Below are 27,284 nucleotides of genomic sequence, written 5' to 3'. Positions count from 1 at the left end.
GGGGACTAAGTATAGCAGTGTGTTGCTGGGACCTTTTGAAGGAGGTCGACATTATCTTCATTACCTCCACCATAGTTTGCTCTCAGGTCAAATAACAGGGAGGGAACACAGCCCTGCCCATCAACAGAAAATTGTATTAAAGATTTACTGAGCATGGCCCTGCGCATCACAATAAGACCCAGTTTCTCCCTCAGTCAGTCTCTCCCATCAGGAAGCTTCCATAAGCCTCTTATCCTTCTTCATCAGAGGACAGACTGAAAACCACAGTCACAGAAAACTAACCAATCTGATCACACAGACCACAGTTTTGTCTAACTCAATGAAACTATGGGCCATGCCACGTAGGGCCACCCAACATGGACAGGTTATGGTGGAGAGTTCTGACAAAATGTGGTCCATTGGAGAAAGGAATGGTAAACCACTTCAGTATTCTTGCCTTGAGAACCCACTGGACATGAACTATAGACACACCCAATTTAAAATGTTAAAATCCCCAACCCTGATCTCTCTGCTACTCTCCCACTGCTGCTTTCAATCTTCATTATCTCAGCAAATAGCAGTAACTACAACTTTCTACCACTTGACCTTAACTGAACATTCTTAATCCCTAATGTAACCCATCGGCAAATCCCACTGGGTCTGTATTTAAAATATCTGCAGTATCTGGCTGTCTCTGAACTTCAAATACCATCTCCCTCATGGATTTAAGTAATAATCATCTGACTGGTGCTCCTGCCTTCTCCCTTGTACCTTCATCATATCTCATTTTAATTAAGCAGACAATGTGACCATTTTTCCCAGGTCAAGATTCTATTTTATTTTTAATAATGTTATTGCATTATTATGCATTATTACATACACACACTCACAGACGCAGAGAAAATGGAATACAATAAAATAGCAAAATACAATGAAAGAACAAGCTACTTATATTATCTTTGAAATATTCCAGTTAAATTTAAATCTAAAATTTTAAAATTCATTAAATTAATTATAATGCAAGTGTAAGTGTAGAGACTAAGAAAATAAACACATACACACAGTCAATGGGATTGATAGCATATGATTGATATTTCCCTTTTTTTTTTTTTTTGGTTCTTTCCCAGGTATATATTAGTGAGAAAGATAAAATGGAATTACAAATGACACTTAACTTTCTCAAGAAACACAGAATTAAGCTGTATCTGGAGATATATTTTACCACTAAAAAGTTCACACTAAATGTTTTCTGTTGTTTTCCTCTTTCAGTCAGTCATTTTTACCTATCACATTGTTACAGATTTATTAATGTCTCTTTGTTTTTGTTATACGGTTGTTATAGTTTTTGAGAGACAATTTTTATTGTGTTTTCACTAAAGCCAGAATAAATAGATTCTGAAGTAAGATAACTTTGTGCAAACAATTTTAAGTCCAAATTAATGTTAAACTTTGCTTCTAATGTATCAGACTGTAAATGTTGTGTTACTTTGTTTATATAAGTCATTATTTTGTTAAGTTACTCAAGTAACAGAGGAATTCCTACAGAACTCTCAGTGGTTTTTTTTCAGCCAAATAATGACTTTCAATCCCCGAGGTACTGTGGAATATTTCTTCAGTTATGTTTGACTGTGAGCCAGTTATTTGCCTATTTCATTCATATGTGAGGCTGTGCCTTTATTGGAAACTTTGAAAACCCAGGATTTAGAAGAAGATCCTTATTTGATTGTTTTCTTCTTCTTATCCTCTTAGTCAATCCTTTGCTATTGTTTCAGGATCTGTGGCAAACAGAATAGTAATTAGGGAGGATTCATAAATTCTTAGTCAGCGAAACAAGGGGGAGTGGTGCTCTCTGGATTTGAATTGTGAAATATATCCATTACTTCTGTTAGCATTTTTTAAAATACTATGTAGTTTACCATGTTAAACTACCATGATGTTGGTGTCTATGTACCAACATCAAAGTGGAGAAATAATGAATAATAATTCAAAAATCAGCAGAAACAATTATTCTGTGAGGATTAAGATTTGATAATGTACATATATGTGGTCTCACATATATTTCTAAAAACATTTTAAAATGTATGAGTCTGACCAACCTTCTCTAGACTTCCCTAGTGGCTCAGATAGTAAAGAACCTGCCTCCAATGCAGGAGACCCAAGTTCCATCTCTGGGTCAAGAAGACCCCCTGGAGAAGGGAATGGCTACCCACTTCAACATTCTTGCCTGGAGAATTCCGTGGACAGAGGAGTCTAGTGGGCTACAGTCCATAGGGTCATAATGAGTCAGACACGAGTAAATGACTAACGCACATCACATCACACAGCCGGCCTTCTCTACATGATGAACAAAAATTTATATATGATATGGAATAGTGAATCCTGACATTAGAAGTTGCTGACTACTTATTATAATATCAGAAATTATATTTGCATGCCTTTTTCCATTTAAGCCATGCAATAATCTTATAGGCAAATGGAAAATGCCAGACTTCAATTATATTACTCTTTCTCTCATCATTCCAATTATGGTTCTTTATAATTAATCAGAAGATATTTTTTATTTATTTAGAGATAATAGTGACTATTTCATCTTTAAAAAGGAGATTCTACTATTAGTTAATATTTCCCATAATATAACAGATAGGAATTAGCCTTAGCACAAAAACCATTTCCTATGCTTTTATTTTTGATCAATCAATTCCAAAATGAGTCCTTCATTCAAGATCTAAGAGGAGTATGATAGCAGTCATCTTCCCTGGGTTTATCATAGAGTTTCTGGGTGGGCTCTGGAGCCAGGAACCTGGGTTTCAGCACTCACTGTACTATTGTCTCTTGGGCAAGACACCTAACTTCAAAACAAAGCTAATGATAACATTAACAATACATGCTTGCTAACTTGTTTCAGTTTTATCTGACTCTATGTGATCCCGTAGACTGTAAGCCCACTAGGCTTCTCTGTCCATGGGATTCTCCAGGCAAGATTACTCAGTGGGTTGCCATGCCCTCCTCCAGGGAATTGTTCTGACCCAGGGATCTAACACATGTCTCTTATGTCTCCTGCACTGCCAGGTGGGTTCTTTACCATTAGCACCACCTGGTAAGCCCCAACACTAACAATATTCACAATGTTCAGAAAATATTTATTGAACATCTACACTGTATTCAGCACTGGAACTTCAACAAGAACCACACAAAAATGCTTCCTTTGTGCAGTTTACAAATAGTGAGGGAGACAGAGAAAAATAAAAATAATCAATGTACAGGTATTTATATACAATATATTATATAATTACATATTTATATATGCAATATATCAGATTGCAATATATAATTTATATATGTAATTAACATATATGTATATAATACAGTTTTCAAATCCATGTGAGTGCTATAAAAATATAAAATAATTCAGGAAGGACATATGGGAAGGCAGAGTGAAAATTTACACTTACATTGAGGTTTTCAGGAAAGCCATTAGAAAAAAATGTGAAAATTTGACAACACTTGTAAAAGGTGAGAGAGCTATTCATGCGGGGAAGGTCCCTCCAAAAATAGAGTAGAACAATTTAGAAGACCTCAGATGGATACATGCCTAATGAGTTTGTGAAATAGCAAGCAAGTGGAAGGCTTACTCCTGTATTGTTGACCTCAGGTAAGCAACCCGAGTTACTTAACCTGGAGACCTAGCAAGTAATGGAGTTCAGTTAGAGGTTCGCTGATGTGTTTAACAGCATGTGAACTAAAAAATAAAGCTACCTTTTCTTTATTTTTCCTTGACAAAGAATATCTTTAAAGATCGAAGCAATTTTTCTTTCTACTCTTCTCAGTAGATTACTCACTGTATGTAAATTCAAGTCACCCATTTTTCAGAAGCACCAACGGAAACCCGACAGGATTTATCTAAATAAGCAATGTCCTTAGACACAGGAAGATAGGAATTTTGAAAAAGAAAGCATATCTCTAAACTTCTGTTCATATTAAGATGAACACAGTCCTCAATACCACTTGATAGAGTACACTTTATGCTCACAGAATGATTTTACACATTTCACAGGACATTAAGGCAAAGTACCTGCCCTTAGGGTTTTTAAAATAAATAAAATAAACAGACTTAGATGGTCTTTTCTTTTCATGTTTAGGCAAACAAGTCCTGATTTATGTTATTAAATTGCTTGAGAGCAGGAACTGAAGCTTTCAGTTCAGGACAGCCGTGTTTCCAAAAATGTATGTGCAAATCTTGGGATTAAATTGTTGGTCCTTTAACAAAGTAAAGTAACATTGTTTATGAACATATTTCAATATGACTTACAGTTCACATTTTTATGTCGAGTTTTGTCATTTATGATTCTGATAAAAATTTGGTTTTTGAGATAAGTTCATTTATGTAAGAAAGTCAGTTTGATTTAAAATTAAATAATATTATGAATTATATGCAATATAGCGTATCTGAAACTTTAAAATGCAGCTAACCTAGAATGACACTGTAAGCATGATCATACCTTAAGAGTGTTCATCCTGCCCACCTACTGTACTTTATTTAGCTACCTCAATCACTTTCCCTCTTTCCTATATGACTATTAACACTTTCTCCTCAGGTCTCCAACTTATCCTACCACATCTTTATTTTCTTCTGATTACCCTAATTTTAGTTTCACTGAGAAAATTGAAGCAATTTTCTCCAAATTCTTCTAATTTCATATATGCACATTATATATATATATATATATATATATATATATATATATATATATATATTTCATACATGTCATCCTGTAACCACACACTATATCTTCCCTCCTATTACTGAAAATGTTCTATCTGATCAGGTTTCCCCGGTGGCTCAGTGGTAAAGAATCTGCCTGCCAGTGCAGGAGATGCAGGATCAATCCCTGGCTTGAGACGATCCCCTAGAGAAGGAAATGGCAACCCAATCCAGCATTATTGCCCAACAACAGAAGAATCCAGCATGCTACAGTCCATGGGGTCACAAAGAGTCTGATAAGTCTTAGTGATTGAGCATCCATAGTCTGATCTCCCTCTTAGGGAAAAATTTTGGGAGTTTTGCTTTCTACTTTTTCTAAATTGTTCTCATCCTCTCTAAAACAGGGGCTTCCCTGGGCTCAGATGGTAAAGAATCTGCCTGCAATGTGGGAGACCCAGGTTCAATCCCTGGGTTGGAAAGATCCCCTGGAGAAGGGAATGGCAACCCACTCCAATATTCTCGCCTGGAGAATTCCATGGACAGAGGAACCTGGCAGGCTACAGTCCATGGGGTCACAAAGATTTGGACATGATTGAGCGATTAACTCTTCCACACATTTTCCCTAAAACCTCAATTATACCTTTAACCCTCCCTTAATTACTGCACTGAAACTGCTCTTTTCAACATCATCAAATAAATTCATTACTAGCAAATTCACTGATCAATTCACAATCCTTGATTTGCTTGTTTCTTAGTTTTGTTTACTTAATTTTCATTTGATCTGACAGTAGCATTAGACACAACTGATTTCTCACTTCTCGGTACACTTTTTTCCCTTAATTCCCAGACACATGTTCTTCTGGATCTCTATTCTTGGTCCTCTTATCCTCAGAAACTTAAAATCAATCTTTGAATGTCTTACACATTCACTCCCTTAAGAACCTCATGCAATCTCAAATTTTTACATGGTATTTAAAAAGCTCAAGACTTCAAATGTATATTTGTAATCCATACCTTTTCTCTAAAATCACACTCAACTGCTTACTTAATAGCTTTAATCAGATGCCAAAAGACATTTCAAATTTAACATGACCAAATTTCTTGGACATTCTTTTGATTCTGGTTAATGGAAAATCAACCCTTCTAGTAATAGTTCCTCATGCTCTATATTAACATCCATTGTTAAGTCTTCTTTCTACATCCAGTCATCAATGAATCCTGTAGTTTCTACCAGGCAAAATATAACAATGTTGAAAGCTCATTTCATTATTTCCAAAAATAACACACATATGTGTATCATGGCTGTAGTTTATGTGTGAATATATAAACATATACATACACACATTTGTGCTTCAATTATATATGACCATGATATGACTTCCCTGGTGGCTCAGACGGTAAAGCATCTGCCTACAATGCAGGAGACTCAAGTTCAATCCCTGGGTCTAGAAGATCTCCTGGAGAAGGAAGTGGCAACCCACTCCAGTATTCTTGTCTGGAAAATACCATGGACAGTGGAATCTGGTAGGCTACAGTCCAGGGGGGTGGCAAAGAGTTAGACACGACTGAGCGACTTCACTTTCACTTTCTCTTTTCAGGATATGATGGAAAAAAATATCAAGACGCAGATCAGTTAAAATGAGATATATGATCTGGAAGTGCCAAAGAGCTAATTGGGGTAAAGAAAACAGAGAATGAGAAATAAAGCCAAAATAGAAAATTTTTTTTAAAAGCTGCATAAAAAGAAACTAATGTAATGTGTAGATATGATTGCCCTTATGAATATACACATATTAATTATACAAATCAATCAAAACAAAGAAAAAGGAAGCATAAATATCTGGGGCTTTTCCACTTGCTGTTTTTATCACATATTTTTACTCACAAAGGTGACCTCTGATTTAAAATCACCTAGCACATACAGTTTAAGTTAGGGGAATTATAGTGGCAATCAAATTTTGCTGGTCTGTCTAACTATTTTGTTATCAAAATTAAAACTGAACTACTTTTATGTTGGGATAGGTGGTAGGAAATAAAGCTGTTTCAAAGCTAATTTTTATTGTTAAATAATTCTGCCTCTATGTTTGAAAGATGTTTCTTTTTTAATTATTTTTTGAGTGTGCTGGGTCTTTGTTTCTGGGTCTTTGTGCTGGATCTTTGTTTCTGCATAGACTTTTCTCTAGTTGCAGCAAGCAAGGGCTCCTCTCTACTGCAGTGTGTGGGTTTCTCATTGTGGTGGCTTCTGTTGCTGTGGAGCTCAGGCTCTCGGGCTTGCACTTCAGTGGTTGTGGCATACAGGCTCAACAGTTGCAGTGGACAGTCTCCGATGCTCTGTGGCATGTGGGATCTTCCCGGATCAGGGATCGAATCTGGGCATTGGTAGGTGGATTCTTTACCACTGAGTCACCAGGGAAGCCCTAAAAGACATTTCTTAATGTGAACTTTTTTAAGCTATTTTTTTTTCTTCTTTTGTATGTGTGAAGCAGGTGTGTGAGTTGAGAACATAGAAACATGTAAACTGTTTTTCTTTATTTTTTTTAAACTGTTATGGGTTTTTGTGAATCCATGTGAAATAGAAAGTATTCAAAACTAGAACAAAAGATATTGCATTCTTCAGTTTTCTTAAGTAACTATTCTAATGCAAATGTTCTTTTTTTTTTTAACCTAAAAATGATTTTTTAGCTCTAAATCAACCAGTTCCTGGTAGTTAAGCATAGAATCATCATCAACACTTCTCAACATGAATTGGGTCTCCTGTTGTTTCTTCTAGAAAATTGACACCTATAAGCTGTTTATTGAGTATACCTCAGTAACACTGTTTTTGTTCCTATTGATCAAAACTTCAGGAAAACAATAGCATTTACAAACTTAAGCTTTAATCAACAATAGTTACCAGTATGTGAAGTAACAGCTTCAAGACATGCAATAAACTCTGAGGTTTATTTAAGAAACAGCACAGTGACTCATTTATGCCAAGCTACTGAAGGTAGTACTGATTACTGTATTAAAATACCAGCGGCTTTCAAATATTTGCCCAAACCAGTATTCCACATTCATTCCCAGATTTCAAAGTAGTCTTTTTAAATTTAACTTTTAGGAAGAGCAGATTGGTTACTTCTGGTTAATTGAAACGAAAAATAAGAAGCCAACAAACAAACAGACAAACAAAACCCTGCTTTATCAAGCAGGTTTAGAAATTGCAAACTTTTCTTTGGATCACACAATAGTCTCCTGGAATGAAGTAAATGAAAATCACTTTCTACTATAGTCTTAAACTATTGTTAAAAATTGTCTATAAAAACAAGTTGATGAATATAGGTCTTCACCTTTTCCACAAATTCAATTAAAAGAGACCAACTGACTCTTATCTAGATAGTCCTCCATGGCTTTAAGAAGAGACATGATAGAAATAAGTGTAAAGATTAGAAATACAGTTGTAAATAGGGACTAAATGTCAACTTGAAATGTCTCTTGATCAGACCTGGCTTTATAACTACACACAACGCTTTTATGGTTGTCCATAAAATTCCATTAAAGATAAAGATCTCATATTCTACCTTATTGCTTTGGTGAACATATTCCTCTAAGTCAGTGTTTTCAGTCTCAACACTACTAAGATCGTAGGCTGGTTAATTCTGCATTACTCTACCACTCACATCTTAGTTTAGAAAACCACAGCAGTAAACCATCTGTAAAGGCATAAAATGATTGGAACCACCCCCACCAAAAAAAAAAAAAAATCTTTATAGGAAATGCTAAAATGAATCTTCTTGAAATTTGTCTAAATATATACAAGCAGTTAAAAAAAAGTTTTAATATTTTGGGAATTTCTAGGGGATGTGTATGTACTACATTTCATCACGTCACCCTCTTTTCTTTCAGAAGACTCTCCATTCATTTATTTCCCTTTAATTCATCTTAAGACTGTATTACCCCAAGTCTTCATTTCAGATTTAATCAAGAATAAAATGATTGTTTTGTCACCTCTCTGTCCTAATAACAGGCTGTCTGAAAATAAAGTCTATACAGAGCTAACCAACAGAAAGAGGGGCAAAAATACTGATGACGTTTTTCTGAAACCTTGGTTCAGGCCTTCCTTGAAATCAGATCCACCTGGCGTTCAACAGATGTTTATGGATAGCATAGTATATATTCTAAGCACTGTTCTAGCTACTGAGGATACAGTAGTGAATAAAATAGAGTCTGTCATTGTGAACCTAATGCAACATTTGGCACAGTAACAAAATACATAAGAGGGCACCTAGGGCAAAAGCAAGGAGGGTAAAGTTGGTATGGAGCACAGTAAGATAGTTATTTTTATTTTCTATAATTAGGTCCAGGAAGACCATTTTGCTAAGGAAGAAGCAGGCAGAAACATACAGGAAGGGAAAAAAAAATGTGCATGTCTGGGAAAAGAGAACTTCAGACAATAGAAATATTAAGTGAATGGACCCTGAGGCAGGAGTCAGGCAGTGTGCAAGGAGGTCGATGAGGCCAGATAAGAATTGCTGAGATGATGAGAAGTAGGGGATCAGATCAGGTAGGTGTCATAGGGACATTGTCTTTAATTCTAGGTGACTTGGGTATCCACTGGAGGATGTTCACAAAGAAGTGAACCTATTTTATGTAGTTTTTCAAATAATTACTCTGACTTTTGCATGAGTAATAGACCAAAGAGGAGTGAGATTAAAATCCAGTAGAAATCTGTTGCAATAATCTGGGCAAAATTTGTTGGTGACTAGTATCAGGAAGGCAATGGCACCCCACTCCATTATTCTTGCCTGGAAAATCCCATAGACAGAGGAGCCTGGTAGGCTGCAGTCCGTGGGGTCGCTAAGAGTCAGGCATGGCTGAGCGACTTCCCTTTCCCTTTTCACTTTCATGCACTGGAGAAGGCAATGGCAACCCACTCCAGTGTTCTTGCCTGGAGAATCCCAGGGATGGGGGAGCCTGGTGGGCTGCCGTCTATGGGGTCGCACAGAGTCGGACACGACTGAAGCGACTCAGCAGCAGCAGCAGCAGCAGTATCAGAAACAAAGCAGTAAGAGTGGTAAGAAATAGTGAAACGAGATAATTTAGTATTGACTGGACAGAAGAGATGGATATGGAGAAAGAGAAAAATCAGAGGTGATTTGAAGGGTTTTGGCCTGAGGTCTTGGACATCTGAGGTTTCAATTTACTAAGAAGGGAAAAAATGGAAGAGGATCAATTATTTGCTTGGAATTAGGGGGATTAAGTACAAGGTGTTGAGTACAGAATGCATTAATTTTGAGATGCTGTGATAGCAGTGTGATATGCCTCCCAATTTCCCATTCAAAGAAATAATATTCCACTATATGTTGGAAATGTTGCCTACAGAGAGGCCTTCTATTCAGAGAAGGCCTTTTTTTACTTTTTTTTTTTAATAAAGTGAAAATGATTTACAATGCTGTGTTAATTTCTGCTGACAGCAAAATGATTGTTACACACATACATACACACAAGAAAAATACATAAATCCATACATATATCTGTGTATATATACATGACTTCCCTTGAGGTTCAGTGGAAAGAAATCTTCCAGCTAATATAGGAGATGTGGGCTCGATCCCTGGGTCAGGAAGGTCCCCTGGAGAAGGGAATAGCTACCCACTCCCAGTACTTTTGCCTGGGAAATACTATGGACAAAGAAGCCTGGTGGGCTACAGTCCATGGGGTCACAAAAGAGTTCAACACAACATAGTAACTAAACAATAACAATAAAAATGTGTATGTACATATAAGTGTGTCTTTTTTAATCTTATTTTCCAAGAATGCCTTTTCTGAAGAGAGCTTCCTTGCCAAGGTCAAGTTGCTTTCTGAGGCAAACTGCATCTGACTTACTCAAGCACGTTTATAAAAGACCTACCTTAATATAAAGGACTATCTTGGTTCTAGAGCTTTGTAGGGAGTCAGTTATTGTGACTGCATTGAAGTTCAAAATCTCCCTAAATTTGTCTGCTTTCTTTCTCCCCTTTCCAAAGGAGTTGATTACAAAACAATTACTAATAAACATCTTACAAGGGAAACTTTATCTCTAAGTCTGCTTCTCTGGAAACTCAGCCTAAGACAGATGCTTGTTTAATATCCTATATATATATAGGATATTAAATATATATATAAGATATCATATATATGTATATATAGACCTCACAGTTGGACATGGGTCTAGAGTTTTAAAGCAGTGAGCTAAACTAGAGCTATGAATTATAATTTATGAGCATATAACAATTTAAACCCACTAGAACACATGAGATCATCTTAGATATCTGTACATAGAAAAAGAAGAGGTGAAAAGCTTGAGCCTTGACACACGCCTTATTTTAAGAGTCAGGGAAATGAAGAGGAACCATCAAAATAGACTGGGATACAGCAGTCAGGAGAATTGGGGGGAAATCCCAGGAGACTGTTATACTGGAAATCAAAATAAGTTTTTACATAATAATGGATATATTAATTCTATCACATTTTACTGATGGATAGAGTAAGATGAGGAATTATTTGTGAAAATGAGCACTGAGACTACAAAAAGAGCCATTATCATTGGATTGGTGTTATTAAAATTGTGATTAAAATGAGGTCAAGAGAGAATAGAAAGGAAATGACCAAGACTTTCTCCAGGCAAATACGGATAACATGTTTGAGAATTTTTTGCAGGGAAGGGAAACATAGAAATAGATAAGGGGCTAGAGTGGTCTATGTAGTCAAAGACATTTTGTTGTTCCTGCTTTGCCTTTAATTTGGTTATATAGTAACATATTTTTATGCTGGTAGAAATGATCAGATAGAGTTAAGAGATTCTTATGATGCAGCAAGTTAAAAATATGATTCCTGAACAGTGTCCTTGAGCAGGCCAGTGTGGACATGATCTAGAAGAGTGCTTTCAGGAGCAACACAAAGGATGACACTTAAAAGGTACTGTGTTTTTATTTTGCACTGGGCCTTGCAAACTGTAGCCCATCCTGAGTGATATTCAAATCGTGTTCCATTGAACTGTGCCATTCTTTGAAGTAGTTATTGTGGATCGTGACAATACAAGAAATGTCGAATGAATTTCTCCACCATAAAATTTAGAGTAGTTTAGAAAAATTTAAAGGTTGTGCCAGGGTGATTTACTATGTGTTGAATCTAATAGTTCTTTTTTAAAAAGGCTGCATTCTTTGCTGTTTTACTTTTTTTTTTCTAATAATTTATTTAAATGTATCCTTCATTACAGAGGCTTTAGAAGCACTGATACAGTATTCAAGTTAAGGAAATGGTTGAGATAGGAAGGAGTGTTACATTTTAATTGCAAGATTAAAAACAGAACATAGGAATAAGGTGAAAAGATTGGTAGATGGTGTGATTAGAGGTTGTAAAAGTCTTCATCCAAGTGTTTGATGAAAATATGGAGTAAGAGAGTTACCAAAATAAAGCTGTTCTCCTGGCCAGTGACTGTCTCCAGGCTGAATAAAAACCACAGATCATCATCTGTGTTCACCTGTCCCACCGGCCACAGCACCTTTGCTTTATGGTCAGTGGTATCAGAAAAAGACTATTTCATCTGATTCATTTATGTTACGTCATGAACTGCTTTCAAAAGAACTTGATAATATGGCCTTATTTCTTATACTGTATCAAGTTTTATAAGACACCAGTCCTCTTTGGGAGGAAAATTAGGTAATTTTTACTCATTTCCTATGTACATTACTTTCTGTTAGAGACTGTTTAAGTCAGAAAAAAAAGTAAAGTCTAACTCTATCGAAAATATAAGTTCAAGTCATAATCTGCATTATATTCTGCAGAACATCTTATATATTTTTTATCATGTTTATTTCTTTCTTAAACTAGGAAGGCACAAAGAAAAATGACAGAAAATAACTGTTTAAATATATAAGACCTGGAGTTCTCCTTTCCCTTACCTCCTGACACTTCTCTGGCTTTACGCCTATGAGCATATTATTGTCTATGGAAGATTTACATGAAGCTAAGTGATTCTTTGGGAAGACGAAGATACATATGTGAATGCAGAATACATTAAAAAATACATTTTCCTCACTTTTGGCAACTTCGCACGCCTAGAGATGAAAAATCATCCCTAGATAATACACATACCATAGTTTTAAGGATAGCAAACTTTTTTTTGAAACTTAGACATATCAGAACATCTGCTTTAAAGGAGAAAAATTTGCACTACAAATCATATTTAATTTTTGTAAAAGCTGATTGCTTGGCATTGAGACATCTCTTTCTCTCTAAAATATATATCTTACAATCTCTTATCTATCTATGTATCTTCAGTATAAAATATAAATTATGCTTGAAATTGGGTAATCAATATCAGTGTTCAATGTATTTAAACTTCTGTGACACTTTTCTTTTGAGATAATGTTAATGGTGAAAGAGTTATCTGAAATCTATTAATATTAGGAGGAAAGATGAAACAATGTATTTTCCACTATATGAAGTAAAAAATACAGAGGAAAATGAATGATTTTATTCCTCACACTTGGCAAAATCAGAGCAACCTACTAAATAGAATGTCTTTCAATACAATCTGCAATGTCAATCTATACACTGACATGTTAATGTTTAAAAAAAGAGCTTCTTTGATGACAGAAAAGCAAATCTCCAGATGACATATCCAAAATGATCCCCATAATATAAATGAAATTGCATAGGGTCTATGATTCACACATATTTGGCTGTAAAACATTCATGAATCATAAGTTCCTACATCATCTTCAGGGGAAAATATATCCTATTTTATAAGAAATATTCATCAATAAAAGGAAAAAACTCTCAAAACTTCTAGAACAGTTCAAAGATATCAGAAAAACAAATAAATATCTCTCATATGATGGATTAATTAATATGAATAACAATATGAAAATTAATATGAAAAATAATATTAATATGATGTATTAATGTAGTCATTGTGGTCTTTAGTTGCTAAATCGTGTCTGATTATTTGTGACCCCATGGACTGTAGTCCATCAGGCTCCTCTGTCCATGGAATTTCCTGGGCAAGAATACTGGAGTGGGTTTCCATTTCCTTCTCCAGGGTGTCTTCCTGACCCAGGGACTGAACTCCATCTCTCCTGCACTTGCAGGCCGATTCTTTACCACTGAGCCACCAGGGAAGCCCTACTGTATGATGGCTTGCATTTCACTCATTTTTTCTAGAAATGGATTAATTCTGCAGTGACATTAAGGCAGCGGGAATTTTCCTTCAGGAAGAAAAATATACTAATTCTTTGAGGCACAGAGTTTATGTTCTACAGCTTTCTGAAACTATTTTTAAAATGAGTAAATGAAAAAAAAAAAAAAGAAAGATGGCAAGTAAATAAATGCATGCTGCAAGTTGAACAAACACCATCTTTTGCTTAACCAAGCAATTTCATTAGTAAAATGTATACATATATATTTTTCCTCAGATGATCAGAGATGGCAGTATCTTGCTTTCTAATGTACTTCACACCACTTTCTAGGTTTTTTCCTGCTAAGTATGTCTGAGCTGTTTTACCTGCTTTACAGACTTCAGGAAAGAGAAGCCGGGGCGGGGGGTGGGGGGGGGTGGGGGGGTGGTAAATGGCTCAACATGCCATAGGCCATCAGAGATCACTGATAAGTGGAGCCAGAAGTTTAAAGCAGTGGCTAAATTAAGTTTCTCCAGTGTCAATAGACATTACATATTTTCCTTCACTTTTGTAAAGAATCAAGAAGTAACTGCAAGAAAGTAAAATTAAGGCTGATCAAGCACACCTTAGAACAGAAAGAGTGATCAGCCTTGAGAGTAGATTTACTCTGCTCTTAAGGGGATTGTTTTCAAGTCTGGGTACAACTGAGAGAAATAAATGAACTTCAGTCTCTAGGAAAGGCAGAATAGAATAATGAATAATAGCACACAGCTTCTAGATCAGAAGAAATGGAATGCCCACTCTGCAACAGGGTTGTGTTCAACATTGGAAAAGTCATTGCTTTGCTGAGACTATAAAAGATGAGGAAGCTTTTAAGTGATTGGTGTAGTTTCTGCCTGATAATTGCATTCAATTAGAATTAATGTTGATGCTATTACTATTAGTGTTGACCTCTTAACCACATATCTCTTGGGCTTTCTAAGTGTCACTGTGTTCTCTAAAACACAAATGATCATTCTTTCTCAATGGAAGAACAAACAAAATAATAAAGTAATTGAATATATTCCTTGGATTACATCTGTTGCCAAGGCTGTTTCCCTACAACCCCCTTGAATGGAAATCAATTTCTCATATCTAAGTTTCAGGAGGAAGCTGCAAAGAGAAAAGTCAGAACTGTTCAGAGTCAGTTAGCCCCAAAATGCAGGAAGGCTCACTTTCAGTAGACTTTGAGTCTCATTATATGCTCACTGTAATACATTAGTGTGGTAATTGACACACCCATTAGTGCCAGGACAGTTTTCAATTGCCATGACCAGTGGAAAAGCCACACAAGGGCTAAAAAGGATTATTGCCTCAGTTCCAGATCCAAACTACACTCCTATTCTTGGATAAATTGGGAATATTCCTCCCACTCTTTCCAGTCCCCTCCCTTTTACCTTGACCCTTCAATATATAAGGTGGCTCTGCTCAAATTGGCTTGAGAAGTTGATTTAAAAACTGATTTCCCCTTCTCCATTCTTTGGTCATTGAAAAGCTTGTGATGTTCCAATCTCAGCTTTGTTTTCTTTATTGGTTATGTCAATTCAATTGAAAAAATAATCTCCTTGGCCAAGACAAGGGGTCTAAGCTGGACTAAGACCCCAGCATGGATCCAGACAAGTTTGGTAATATATACATTACTGTATAGTTGATATTTCACTGTTCTATCCATTATTCCAAGTACCATCTTGTTCACCTTTAAAGTCTTAAATCTAGTTAACTGAAAAACAAAACAAACAAACAAACAAAAAAAGGCAGTGTTTGTTCTTCTGGAGATTAGGAATAAAAATAAAAAGAACTACTTTTTTTTTTTTTTGCATTTTAGGCACTGATCTATGCAATCAACATGCTTACATGCTGTCTCATTTAATCTCCGCTTTGCTATCCAAAAGACAACACTTCCCTCCTGTTTCCCAAGCTCTTAAAATTCTGTCTTTTGATTATATCAAAGAATAAGTTAATCCTTAGTTTATGTTGTCTTTGAACTGTGGTGCTGGAGAAGACTCCTGAGAATCCCTTGGACAGGAAGGAGATCAAACCAGTCAATCTTAAGGGAAATCAACCCTGAATACTCATTGGAAAGATTGGATGCTGAAACTGAAACTGCAGTATTTTGGTCATCTGATATAAAGAGTTGACTCAACAGAAAAGTCCCTGATGCTGGGAACATCTACCCTGATGTTGAGGGTAGAATGAGAAGAGGGCATCAGAGGATGAGACGGTTGGACAGCATCACCAATACAATGAAGGTGAACTTGGGCAAACTCTGGGAGATGGTGAGGGACAGGGAGGCCTGGAGTGCTGCCGTCCATGGGGTGGCAAAGAGTTGGACATGACTGGGTGACTGAACAACAACAGCAATGTATTGACTTAATACACACACACACATATATGTATGGACTATACCTTAATAACTAATATCGCTCCTGTTTTCAACTAGCTAATGTGAGACTCAGAACAGATAACAGAGAATTTTGACATAGCTTAATTAAATGACTCCTATTTTAATTTAATATACTTCATTTTAAGAGTGCAAAATATTTTTTACTTTTTTTATTTTTTAGATATTCACATTTATTTAAACATAATGGACTTTTTGTTAATTTGCTCTCCTGTTTCATTTGTTTTTATTATTTTTTTATTTTTTTAATACAAATTTATTTATTTTATTTGGAGGTTAATTACTTTACAGTATTGTATTGATTTTGCTATACATCAACATGAATCCACCACAGGTATACACGTGCTCCCTGTCCATGGTACTCAATTGAATATTATAAGGGTCAGAATCCTTTTTCCCCTCCTTAAAAAGTAATTAAAATATTTATAAGGCTACATGTGACTTCTTTGTATATATTTTTTGTTTTCTAATTTCATTTTTGTTTATATTTTATGAAAAAAACATTTAAAATATAAAAACCATCTCAGTTTACCAGCCATATAGGCTACTTTGCCCAGAGGCTGTTTTGTCAGTCTGTGCTCTACTATATCTGTTCTTTATTTTTGAAAAAATCAGCACTGGCACTGGCATCACTTCAAGTCACTTATTTTTCTACCACCATTCATGTTCAGAAGTAAGTCCATGTGTAAATAAGAGAATTAGTAGCAAAAAAAAAAAAAAAAAGAGGACAGGGATAGATATTTTAATCAATGAACAATTGCCAGCACTTATTTTCCTCTAATTTCAAAACTTCACCCTTACAGCAACGTACTGTGTGCAAAGAGGGATATATCTTTACTCTGTTTCCCATATATGTTTGCTATCTATTTTGCAAAGGGTAGTTGAACTTTCCTTAAGGACTTCCTTACCAACAATAGGTAAATGGATCATTTGATTCAAAACTTGTTCATAACTAACATCTGTTCTCTACAGGCAGGTGTAATCTTACTGCTGAAAATGGATATTTTGATTATTGTAGAAGCATGAAAGGAACTGGGTTTTCCCTCTTGAATAACCACATGTTAGAAACAATGTCAAGGCCTTGAGAATAATATACTTCATCACTTTACTCACCTAGTAATGCAGGAGATTATGATAACTAGAAATCCAGGAGTAAAAGGAGGCAGATTTAGAGTTGATTGCTTTAAATGCCAAATACTACAGGTCTTCACCTCCATGGTATCTACTAAATATTTTCTCCTCCTGTATTTTCATTGTAGGTACAAAAATTAAGACTTTATTTTTCTTTATATTCAGAATAAGGAATCTTAATTCTTGGGTAGTAAATTAACTGGTTTTATTTCTTACAGGCTGCTGTCAGGCTACTGCACTGATCACTTCCATTTCTGGCATGTAGCTGACTTCATCAATAATGTCTCAATTAAATATATAACTCTTACTTAGAAAAACTGCCTCATTTTTATTGTATGATGCATTTTTCTTCATTTTAAAACAAATTTTGGTTCTGGGGACTTAGACTGAGGTGAATGTGATCTCTTATTCATTTATCTTCCTTTCAAATTTCCTCTAATGTGGGAATAGAAAGGATAGAGAAGCAGCTCAGTATCTCAATATTAGAAAAACAAACAACTCAGTCAACAAATGGGCAGAAGACCTAAACAGACATTCCTCCAAAGAAAACATACACATGGCCAACAAGCACAGGAAAAGATGCTCATCGCTCATTACTGCTGCTGCTAAGTCGCTTTAGTCGTGTCCAACTCTGTGCGACCCCATAGACGGCAGCCCACCAGGCTCCCCCGTCCCTGGGATCCTCCTGGCAAGAACACTGGAGTGGGTTGCCATTGCATTCTCCAATGCATGAAAGTGAGAAGTGAAAGTGAGAAGTGAAAGTGAAGTCGCTCAGTTGTGTCCGACTCTTAGGGACCCCATGGACTGCAGCCCATCAGGCTCCTCCGCCCATAGGATTTTCCGGGCAAGAGTGCTGAAGTGGGGTGCCATTGCCTTCTCCAATCATTCATTACTAGAGAAATGCAAATCAAAACTACAATGAAGCAATCAAAACTGACCTAATTGGCCAGACCATAGTCAGAATGGCTATCATCAAAAAAATCTACAAACAATAAATGCTGTAGAGGGTGTGGAGAAAAGGGAGCCCTCCTGCACAGTTGGTGGTAATGTAAATTGATATAGCCACTATGGAGAACAATATGGAGATTTCTTTGAAAAACTAGGGAAAAAACAACAACAACAACAACAAAAAAAACTACTGTATGACCCAGCAATCCCACTCCTGGACAAATACCCTGAGAAAACCAATATTCAAAAGACACATGAACCCCAATGTTCATTTGCAGCACAACACACAATAGCCCGGACATGGGAACAACCTATATGTCCATCAAGAGATGAATGGACAAAGAAAGCAGTACATATATACAATGGAATATTATTCAGCCATAAAAAGGAACAAATCTGAGTCAGTTGAACTGAGGCAAAAGAACTAGAGTCTGTTGTACACAGTGAAATAAGTCAGAAAGAGAAAAATAAGTACTTTATATTAAACATATATATGGAATCTATAAAATAGTACTGATGAACCTATCTGCATGGCAAGAATAGAGACACAGACATAGAGAACGTGCTTATGGACACAACAGGGGAAGGACTGGGGGGTCAAATTGAGAGAGTAACTTTGAAACCTATATGTCACCATATGTGAAACAGATAGTGGTAAGTTGCTGTATAACATGGGGAGTTCAATCCAGTGCTCTATGACAAACTAGAGGGATGATGGGGGAGCAGGGTGGGAGGGCGATTAAAGAGGGAAAGAATACTTATGGTTGATTCGCATTTATGTACAGCAGAAACCAACACAACATCGTAAAGCAATTATCCTCCAATTAAAAATAAATATTTTTTTAAAAAAGAAAACATGGAGAGGGAAAATATATGGGGAGGGAAGTGGGAGGGGGGTTCAGGATGGGGAAAACGTGTACACCCGTGGTGGATTCATGTTGATGTATGGCAAAACCAATACAATATTGTAAAGTAATTAGCCTCCAATTAAAATAAATAAATTTAAATTTTAAAAAAATTACCTGTATTGAGATTACAACAAATTAGTCTGGAAGGAATTTTAGGAATCAGTGAACTAAAATGGAGAGGAATGGGTGAATTTAATTCAAATGACCATTATACCTACTACTGTGGGCAAGAATCCCTTAGAAGAAATGGAGTAGCCATCATAGTCAACAAAAGAGTCCAAAATGCAGTACTTAGATGCAATCTTAAAAATGACAGAATGATTCCTGTTCGTTTCAAAGGCAAGCCACTCAATATCGCAGTAATCCAAATCTGTTCCAATCATTAATGCTGAAGAAGCTGAAGTCGAACATTTCTATGAAGATCTAAAAGACCTTTTAGGACCAACACCAAAAAAAAAAAAAAAAAAAAAAGATCCTTTTCATCATAGGGGACTGAAATGCAGAGGTAGGAAGTCAAGAGATACTTGGAGGAACAGGTAAGTTTGGCCTTGGTGTACAAAATGAAGCAGGGTAGAGGCTAACAGATTTTTGCCAAGAGAATGCATTAGTCATAGCAAACACCCTCTTCCAACAACATAAGAGAAGACTCTACGCATGGATATCATCATATGGTCAATCCTGAAATCAGACTGATTATATTGCTTGCAGCCAAAGATAGAGAAGCTGTATATAGTCAGCAAAAAAAAAAAAAAAAAAAGATCAGGAGCTGACTGTGGCTTAGATCATGAACTCCTTATTGCAAAATTCAGACTTAAATTGAAGAAAGTAGGGAAAATCACTAGACCATTCAGATATGACCTAAATCAAATACCTTATGATTATACAGTGGAAGTGACAAATAGATTCAAGGGATTAGATTTGATAGACAGAGTGACTGAAGAATTATGGACGGAGGTTCATTACACTGTACAGGAGGTGGTGATCAAAACCATCCTCAAGAAAAAGAAATGCAAAAAGGGAAAGTGGTTGCTTGAGGAGGTTTTACAAATAGCTGAGAAAAGAAGAGAAGCAAAAAGCAAAGGAGAAAAGGAAAGATATATCCATCTAAATGCAGAGTTCCAAAGAATAGCAAGAAGAGATAAGAAGGCCTTCCTAAGTGACCAGTGCAAAGAAATAGAGGAAATTAATAGAACGGGAAAGACTAAAAATCTCTTCAAGAGAATTAGAGATACCAAGGGAACATTTCATGTAAAGATGGGCATAATAAAGGATAGAAATAGTATGGACCTAACAGAAACAGAAATATTCAGAAGAGTTGGCAAGAATACATAGAAGAATTATACAAAAAAAAAAAAAAAAAAAACTTAATGACCCAGATAACCATGATGGTGTGATCACTCACCTAGAGCCAGGCATGCTGGGATGCAAAGTGAAGTGGGCCTTAGGAAGCATCACTATGAACAAAGCTAGTGGAGGTGCTGGAATTCCAGTTGAGTTATTTCAAATCCTAAGATGATGCTGTGAAAGTGCTGCACTCAATATGCCAGCAAATTTGGAAAACTCAGCAGTGGCCACACTACTGGAAAAGGTCAGTTTTCCTTCCAATCCCAAAGAAGGGCAATGCCAAAGAATGTTTAAACTACTGCACAATTGCATTTATTTCACAAGCTAGCAAAGTAATGCTCAAAATTCTCTAAGCCAGGGTTCAACTGAGAACTTTCACATATTCAAGTTGAGTTTAGAAAAGACAGAGGAAACAGAGATCAAATTGTCAACATCTGCTTGACCATAGAAAAAGCTAGAAAATTTCATAAAAAATCTACTTATGCTTCATTGACTGTGCTAAAGCCTATGATTGTGTGGACCACCTCATACTTAGAAAATTCTTAAAGAGACCAGACCACCTACCAGACCACCTTACCTGCCTCCTAAGAAATCTATATGCAGGTCAAGAAGCAACAGTAAGATCTAGACATTAAACAGTGGACTGATTCCAATTTGGGAAAGGACTATATCAAAGCTGTATATTGCCACCCTGCTTATTTAATTTATATGCAGATTGTGTGTGTGTTAGTCACTCATGGGTGTTTGACTCTTTCTGACCGCATGATTGTCTCCCACCAGGCTCCTCTGTCCATGGCATTCTCCAGGCAAGAATACTGGAGTAGGTTGTCATTTCTTTCTCCACGGCATCTTCCCATCCCAAGGATTAAATAGATATTATGTGCATCATTCCTTTGTGGTGGTGGTTGTTCAGTTGCTCAATTGTGTACTACTCTTTGATGGGAAAGAGCAAATAACTAGGTTTTGCTTTTTGCTGTGTTGGGTTTTGTTGTGTTTTCCACTGCAAATATTGCCTTCAGTCAAGAGATCAATAAAATTCTAGACAGAGGCATGAGTTTCAGAATGAAGACTGAATATAGCAGTCACTACCAACCAGAGATTGGCATAAAATGTGAAATTTGGCAACGAAACCCTAGACATTTTAACTAATTCACAATTTAGTGCTTAAAATTGGATTGTACCATAATAAACACTCCCCCAAATAATAAATAGCAGTGATATCAAGATAAGGGTGGTAAGGAAACAGTTATTGCATGCTGCAAGGATGGGAAATTATGTTAGGCAGTTATGAATCATTTAGCAAAGCTGCTGTGTGCAGTGACTTGGAAAGCAAAAGCTGTACCAAAAGAAATCATGGCTCTTGACATCAGACATAGCCATGTAATTAGTGTCTGCCTCTAGGTAAAGTGCCTGCCTGCAATGCGGGAGACCTGGGTTCAATGCCTGGGTCAGGAAGATCCCCTGGAGAAGGAAATGGCAACCCACTCCAGTACTCTTGCCTGGAAAATTCCATGGACTTAGATGCCTGGTAGGTTACAGTCCATTGGGTCGCAAAGAGTTGGACAGGACTGAGCGACTTCACTTTCTAGTGGTAAGATTATACATCCTTGCCATAATTGAATCACTAGCAGAATTGTGACCTGGTTTGGTGAAGGAAATGTGGGTAGCAGGGTCCTGTGTTACTTCCAGAAGAAGCTTTATGTGACAGCATATGGTTTATTGCGACTCTCTTTTCAGTCTGTCAGAGGAACAACACTGTCCCAGGTAGAGGCTGTTCTACCATTCTGAAATAGAGTGAAAATCATGAAGAATAGGGGTAGAATTTTTTTTTTTTCAGAGCTGGAATTGATTCATGATGGACACACAGTATGAGTAGGAAATAAAACTTTATATTACAAATTGTTGAAATTTTGAGTGTGAGTGTATAATATAAACCTGGCTGTCCTTACTGAGACAATTAAGAACTTAAACAGTGCTTGCCTCATTGTTGTTACTGTTGTTCAGCCGTTCAGCCACATCCAACTCTTTGTAACCCATGGACTGCAGCACACAAGGCTTCCCTGTCCTTCATCATCTCCCAGAGTTTGCTCAAACTCACGTCCATTGAGTCAGTGATGCCATCCAGTCATCTCAGCCTCTGTCATCCCCTTTTCCTCCTGCCTGCAATCTTTCCCAGCATCAGGGTCTTTTCCAATGAGTCAGCTCTTCTCATCAGCTGGCCAAAGTACTGGAGATTCAGCTTCAACATCCAACAAATGTTCAGGGTTGATTTCCTTTAGGATTGACTAGTGTGATCTCCTTGCAGTCCAAGGGACTTTCAAGAATCTTCTCTAGCACCACAATTTAAAGGTATCAATTCTTCAGTGATCAGAATTGTTTATAGTCCAACTCTCACATCTGTACATGATTATTGGAAGTAGTCATGCCTCACTAAGTTCCGCATAAGTGTCATTATATAGCTATTATTATTATATGAGTATGATGATGATGGTGATGGTACAAGGAGAATCCATGTGTAAGAAAAGATTATAATAGTGGTAACAGGGATGTGCCAAACAGTCGATGAGAATGTGAGCCATAAATTATAAGGGTAATATGAAAGTAAAAAAATGTTTTTATATGGATAAAAAAACCTGAGACCTATTGTATTTGAGTATAATATAGAGTCACATTTGGAAGCATGGCTCTCATCTTTAAAGCGATGGAAGTAGATCAAAATTTCAGAGGGACAAAGATGCAGAAAGCTGCTAGAGTCAACACATTTTAGTGATCTGAATCTTGAGAACTTTGCTCCAAATCCAATGGTGTGTAAACAAAAGTTTAACAACTGATCTGGACTGGAGGGTACCGATTCATTGCATTTGCTGGTTATGATGGCATAAAAACACCCACCATGGGCCATTTCAAGCTAGCAATGTGACATAACCAAACACAAAATTGGGGAGAAAGGCGCACAGCCTGCTTTCTGGATCCCAGTGTATGCTCTGGCATCAGCACACCAGTCTCACCGGCTTCACTGGTAGTTCAGAATTACAAAGGAGGAACATGCTTTAGAGCAAGATCTGACCAATTCTGGAAGAAAAAGTCCCACCTAATACTAACGCTGATCAGCACAACAAGTTTGAAAAAATAAAAGCTCCTGGTAACATTTTCCTCCATGAAATGCCATCAAAAAAGCAGCTAGGCAAAATATCTTTAATAGGATATTTTGAGGAAAATCACAGCCTCCTAAACAACTTTTAGAAAGAATGAAAGGAAAATACTTACAAGAGGAAAGGAAAAGGGCTGGGGAGGGAAACAAAGACTGTTGTTTGAAAAGAAACCACTTTGACCTCAGTCAAAACAGATTATTTTGAAGTCAGTCTTCTGTTATCTTTGAAAATATATTTCTCCATAAATCCTGTCTTTCTAAATTGAGCTGTGAGTCAGCAGCGGGCAGTGCTGTGTGTGAAAATGATGAGAATGTGTCCAGAAGTACCTCTAATACATTCTGTTATTAGAAGTCTTTGTGAGAGTAATTTGACAGAGCTTTTCAACTTTTAGGTCACTAGTTTAAATTCAATCTCAGTTGATCGTGAGCAAAAGTATATGGTTGGCGGCTTATAAAAAATGCCTTGATGGTGTCACCCTAGTTCTTTCTAATAGAGACTGCCACTGCAATTGGCATCTTTTCTTTCACTTGTACCAGAAGCACAAAGGGTGAATAGAAATGTCACTTCAAGTATTTCCTCAGCTTTTGTACTAGAGAAATTTGAGATATGAAAAAGGCCAACTCCTTTTCATCTTTAACTCACAGAATTATTCTCCTGTACTGTGGTTCCCAGATATTTCTTGGATTTGAAATAAAACCAGAGCCATTGTAGAAGCAAAATTATATCTGACTTACAGAAAGTTAAATTATACAAAGGCACATTCTCAAGAAATATTTAAATGTTAAACATGTACAATTTCTTGGCCTGAACTTACAAATCTAAGATTTATTTTTCTTTACTTTTTGTTTAAACAAAATAAATTCCCATCAGAGGTAAACAAAAATTTTCATTATTCTATAAATGTAGCTATTTAATATTTGGTTTTCCATATTTTTTAAATTAATTAATTAATTTATTTATTTTTAAATTTTAAAATCTTTAATTCTTACATGCGTTCCCAAACGTGAACCCCCCCCTCCCACCTCCCTCCCCACAACATCTCTCTGGGTCATCCCCATGCACCAGCCCCAAGCATGCTGCACCCTGCGTCAGACATAGACTGGCGATTCAATTCTTACATGATAGTATACATGTTAGAATGCCATTCTCCCAAATCATCCCACCCTCTCCCTCTCCCTCTGAGTCCAAAAGTCCATTATACACATCTGTGTCTTTTTTCCTGTCTTGCATACAGGGTCGTCATTGCCATCTTCCTAAATTCCATATATATGTGTTAGTATACTGTATTGGTGTTTTTCTTCCTGGCTTACTTCACTCTGTATAATTGGCTACCCATATTTTATCATTTACACGACTCAACTAAATGTATTATTTCTCCTAAAGAAACTACAGGATTTTTTTTTTCTTTTGTCCATTGTTGCTCAGTCACTTAGTCACTTTCGACTGCTTGCAATCCCCTAGACTAAACAGCACACCAGGCTACCTTGTCCTTCACCATCTCCCAGAGTGTGCTCAAACTCATGTCCATTGAGTCAGGGATGTCATACAACTATCTCATCCTCTGCTATCAGCTTCTCCTCCTGCCCTCAATCTTTCCCAGCATCAGGGTCTTTTTCAGTGACTTGGCTCTTTGTATCAGGTGGCCAAAGTATTGTAGCTTCAGCTTCACCATTAGTCCTTCCAATGAATATTCAGAGTTGATTTCCTTTAGGATTGACTGGTTTGATCTCCTTGCAGTCCAAGGGACTCAGGCAAGAATATTGGAATGGAGAGACTTTTCATTCTCCAGGGGATCTTCTAGGACCAGGGATCAAATCTGGGTCTCCTGCATTGCAGGCAGATTCTCTATTGTTTGAGCCATCAAGGAAGCCTATTTTATCTACTAAAATCCCCCAAATTTCCTTATTACTAATATATCTACTTTTATATAATTTTATTTCCTTATGTCTTAATAGTAAATGAACAACAAAAGTAAATTCTCTCTAGTTACCTAGAGAAAAAGCAACAAAATAGAGACAAGAGCAGAGGTAAAAAGAAGTATCTGGTAATGCCAGCCAAAATTTTAGCAGCCTCAGAAAATGTGTGTGCTATAACAGAATGAGCTTTGTTTTGGAAATGTTGAGAATTTCATCAACTGATTTAGGCCCCATTTACTTTCTATAAGATTCATTTCCCAGATTTAGAAAATGAGGTTGATATGTTTCATTATTTTTAGCATTTCTTCTAGTGTAAACATTCTATGGAATCTTTAATTTTATATCATCAGGGTTTGAGAGACAGGGTGTCTGTATTCAAATAAGATTGCAAGATGCCTCATGTCCTCTCATTTGATGACAAAGATCAATGCTGGGATTTTCCTAACTCATCATATTTGAAGAAAAAAAAACAAAAAACAAAAAACCTCTTCTAATCTTCAAGGCCAGCTTCCTGAATTCTCATGTCAGCAACTCCTGCTATTCCCATATAACACCAGGAGATGATAAATTCTCTGTCCTCTGAATATCTGTAGATAAAGCAATGTCTTGTACTCATGATTTTTATAGCAAGTGACAGTTATCATCACAATACAAGTAGCCCAACTTGAAACTGTAGGTTCAGTTGAAAATATAGCATTTTCTGGCCAAATATGCTTTAGCCAGGAATATATAAATTGTGAAAATCAAGCTATCATTCTGCAAGTAACTCATATGCCCAAGTATCAAGAGCTGTGAATGGAAATATCACCTAAATCTACCCCCTTCATCTAAACAAGTAAACTGAAGCACAGCAATTAGAAGGTTTTCCCATGGCCAAAAAATAAAATTGCCTGCCTCTGAATTAGAATGCCTACCATCAGTTGGTGAATCTGAAGTCATTTTCTATACTGAACACTGCAGCAAAAATAAATCCTTCCGGGGCAAAGGAATCCAAGACAGAACACAAGAGTCAGCTGCAAGCTCTTTGGATGCAAAGTACAAGATATTCAAGTGCATGCTTCCAATCCTTTCATTCTCTCTTGTAATGACTGCAGCTAATCCCTGCCAGCTAACGTTAGTGCTTCAGTAGTGGCAATCAATAGAATAGATTTGCTGTGGAAACCCTCCATCCATATTATCCCTACTTTCCTTTCCAGATGGAATTGTCATTCATCAGAGTGTAAGTGACATGTGAGGTTTTCTCCCTTCTTGCACAGATATTAACCCATTAGCCTTCAAGGTTGCTGCTAGAATTTAATATGTAAACGAAGGAGCATACCTGTAGATTTAATAAAACAGCACCGATCCTCATGGCCTCGCTGATTTCAAGGCTATACATTAGCTGTGGGAAGCGAGGAGGGCTTTGATTATTTGGAGGAAGCACTTCAATGTACACAGTACAGATGGAATGCCTGCAGAGAAAGAGAAGCAAACAAGATGGGTGAAAATCTACATCACATTTATTGACAGACTGCATTTGATATTCTGTTGTTTGGTTTACAGGAGAGAGAAATTCTGAATTTTTATGGGAAATAATACAACAATTCATAATAAAAAGGTGGAAAAACAAAAGCTACCACCAAACGAT

General features: G+C 36.5%; 1 protein-coding gene across 1 annotated transcript in view; it reads right to left on the bottom strand.

Annotated features, from left to right (window-relative positions):
• The window catches only part of PCDH15 (protocadherin related 15), a 1,094,267-nt gene that overhangs the window by 349,359 nt on the left and 717,624 nt on the right, over positions 1-27,284 (bottom strand). Inside the window, exon 15 of the mRNA XM_060404607.1 lies at positions 26,976-27,108. Coding sequence (XP_060260590.1) covers positions 26,976-27,108 — 133 coding nt within the window. The remainder of the gene's footprint in view (positions 1-26,975; positions 27,109-27,284) is intronic.

Source organism: Ovis aries, chromosome 22 (genome assembly GCF_016772045.2).
Source record: "Ovis aries strain OAR_USU_Benz2616 breed Rambouillet chromosome 22, ARS-UI_Ramb_v3.0, whole genome shotgun sequence".
Lineage (NCBI taxonomy): Eukaryota > Metazoa > Chordata > Mammalia > Artiodactyla > Bovidae > Ovis > Ovis aries.
This window is presented reverse-complemented; position numbering and strand designations above follow the sequence as displayed.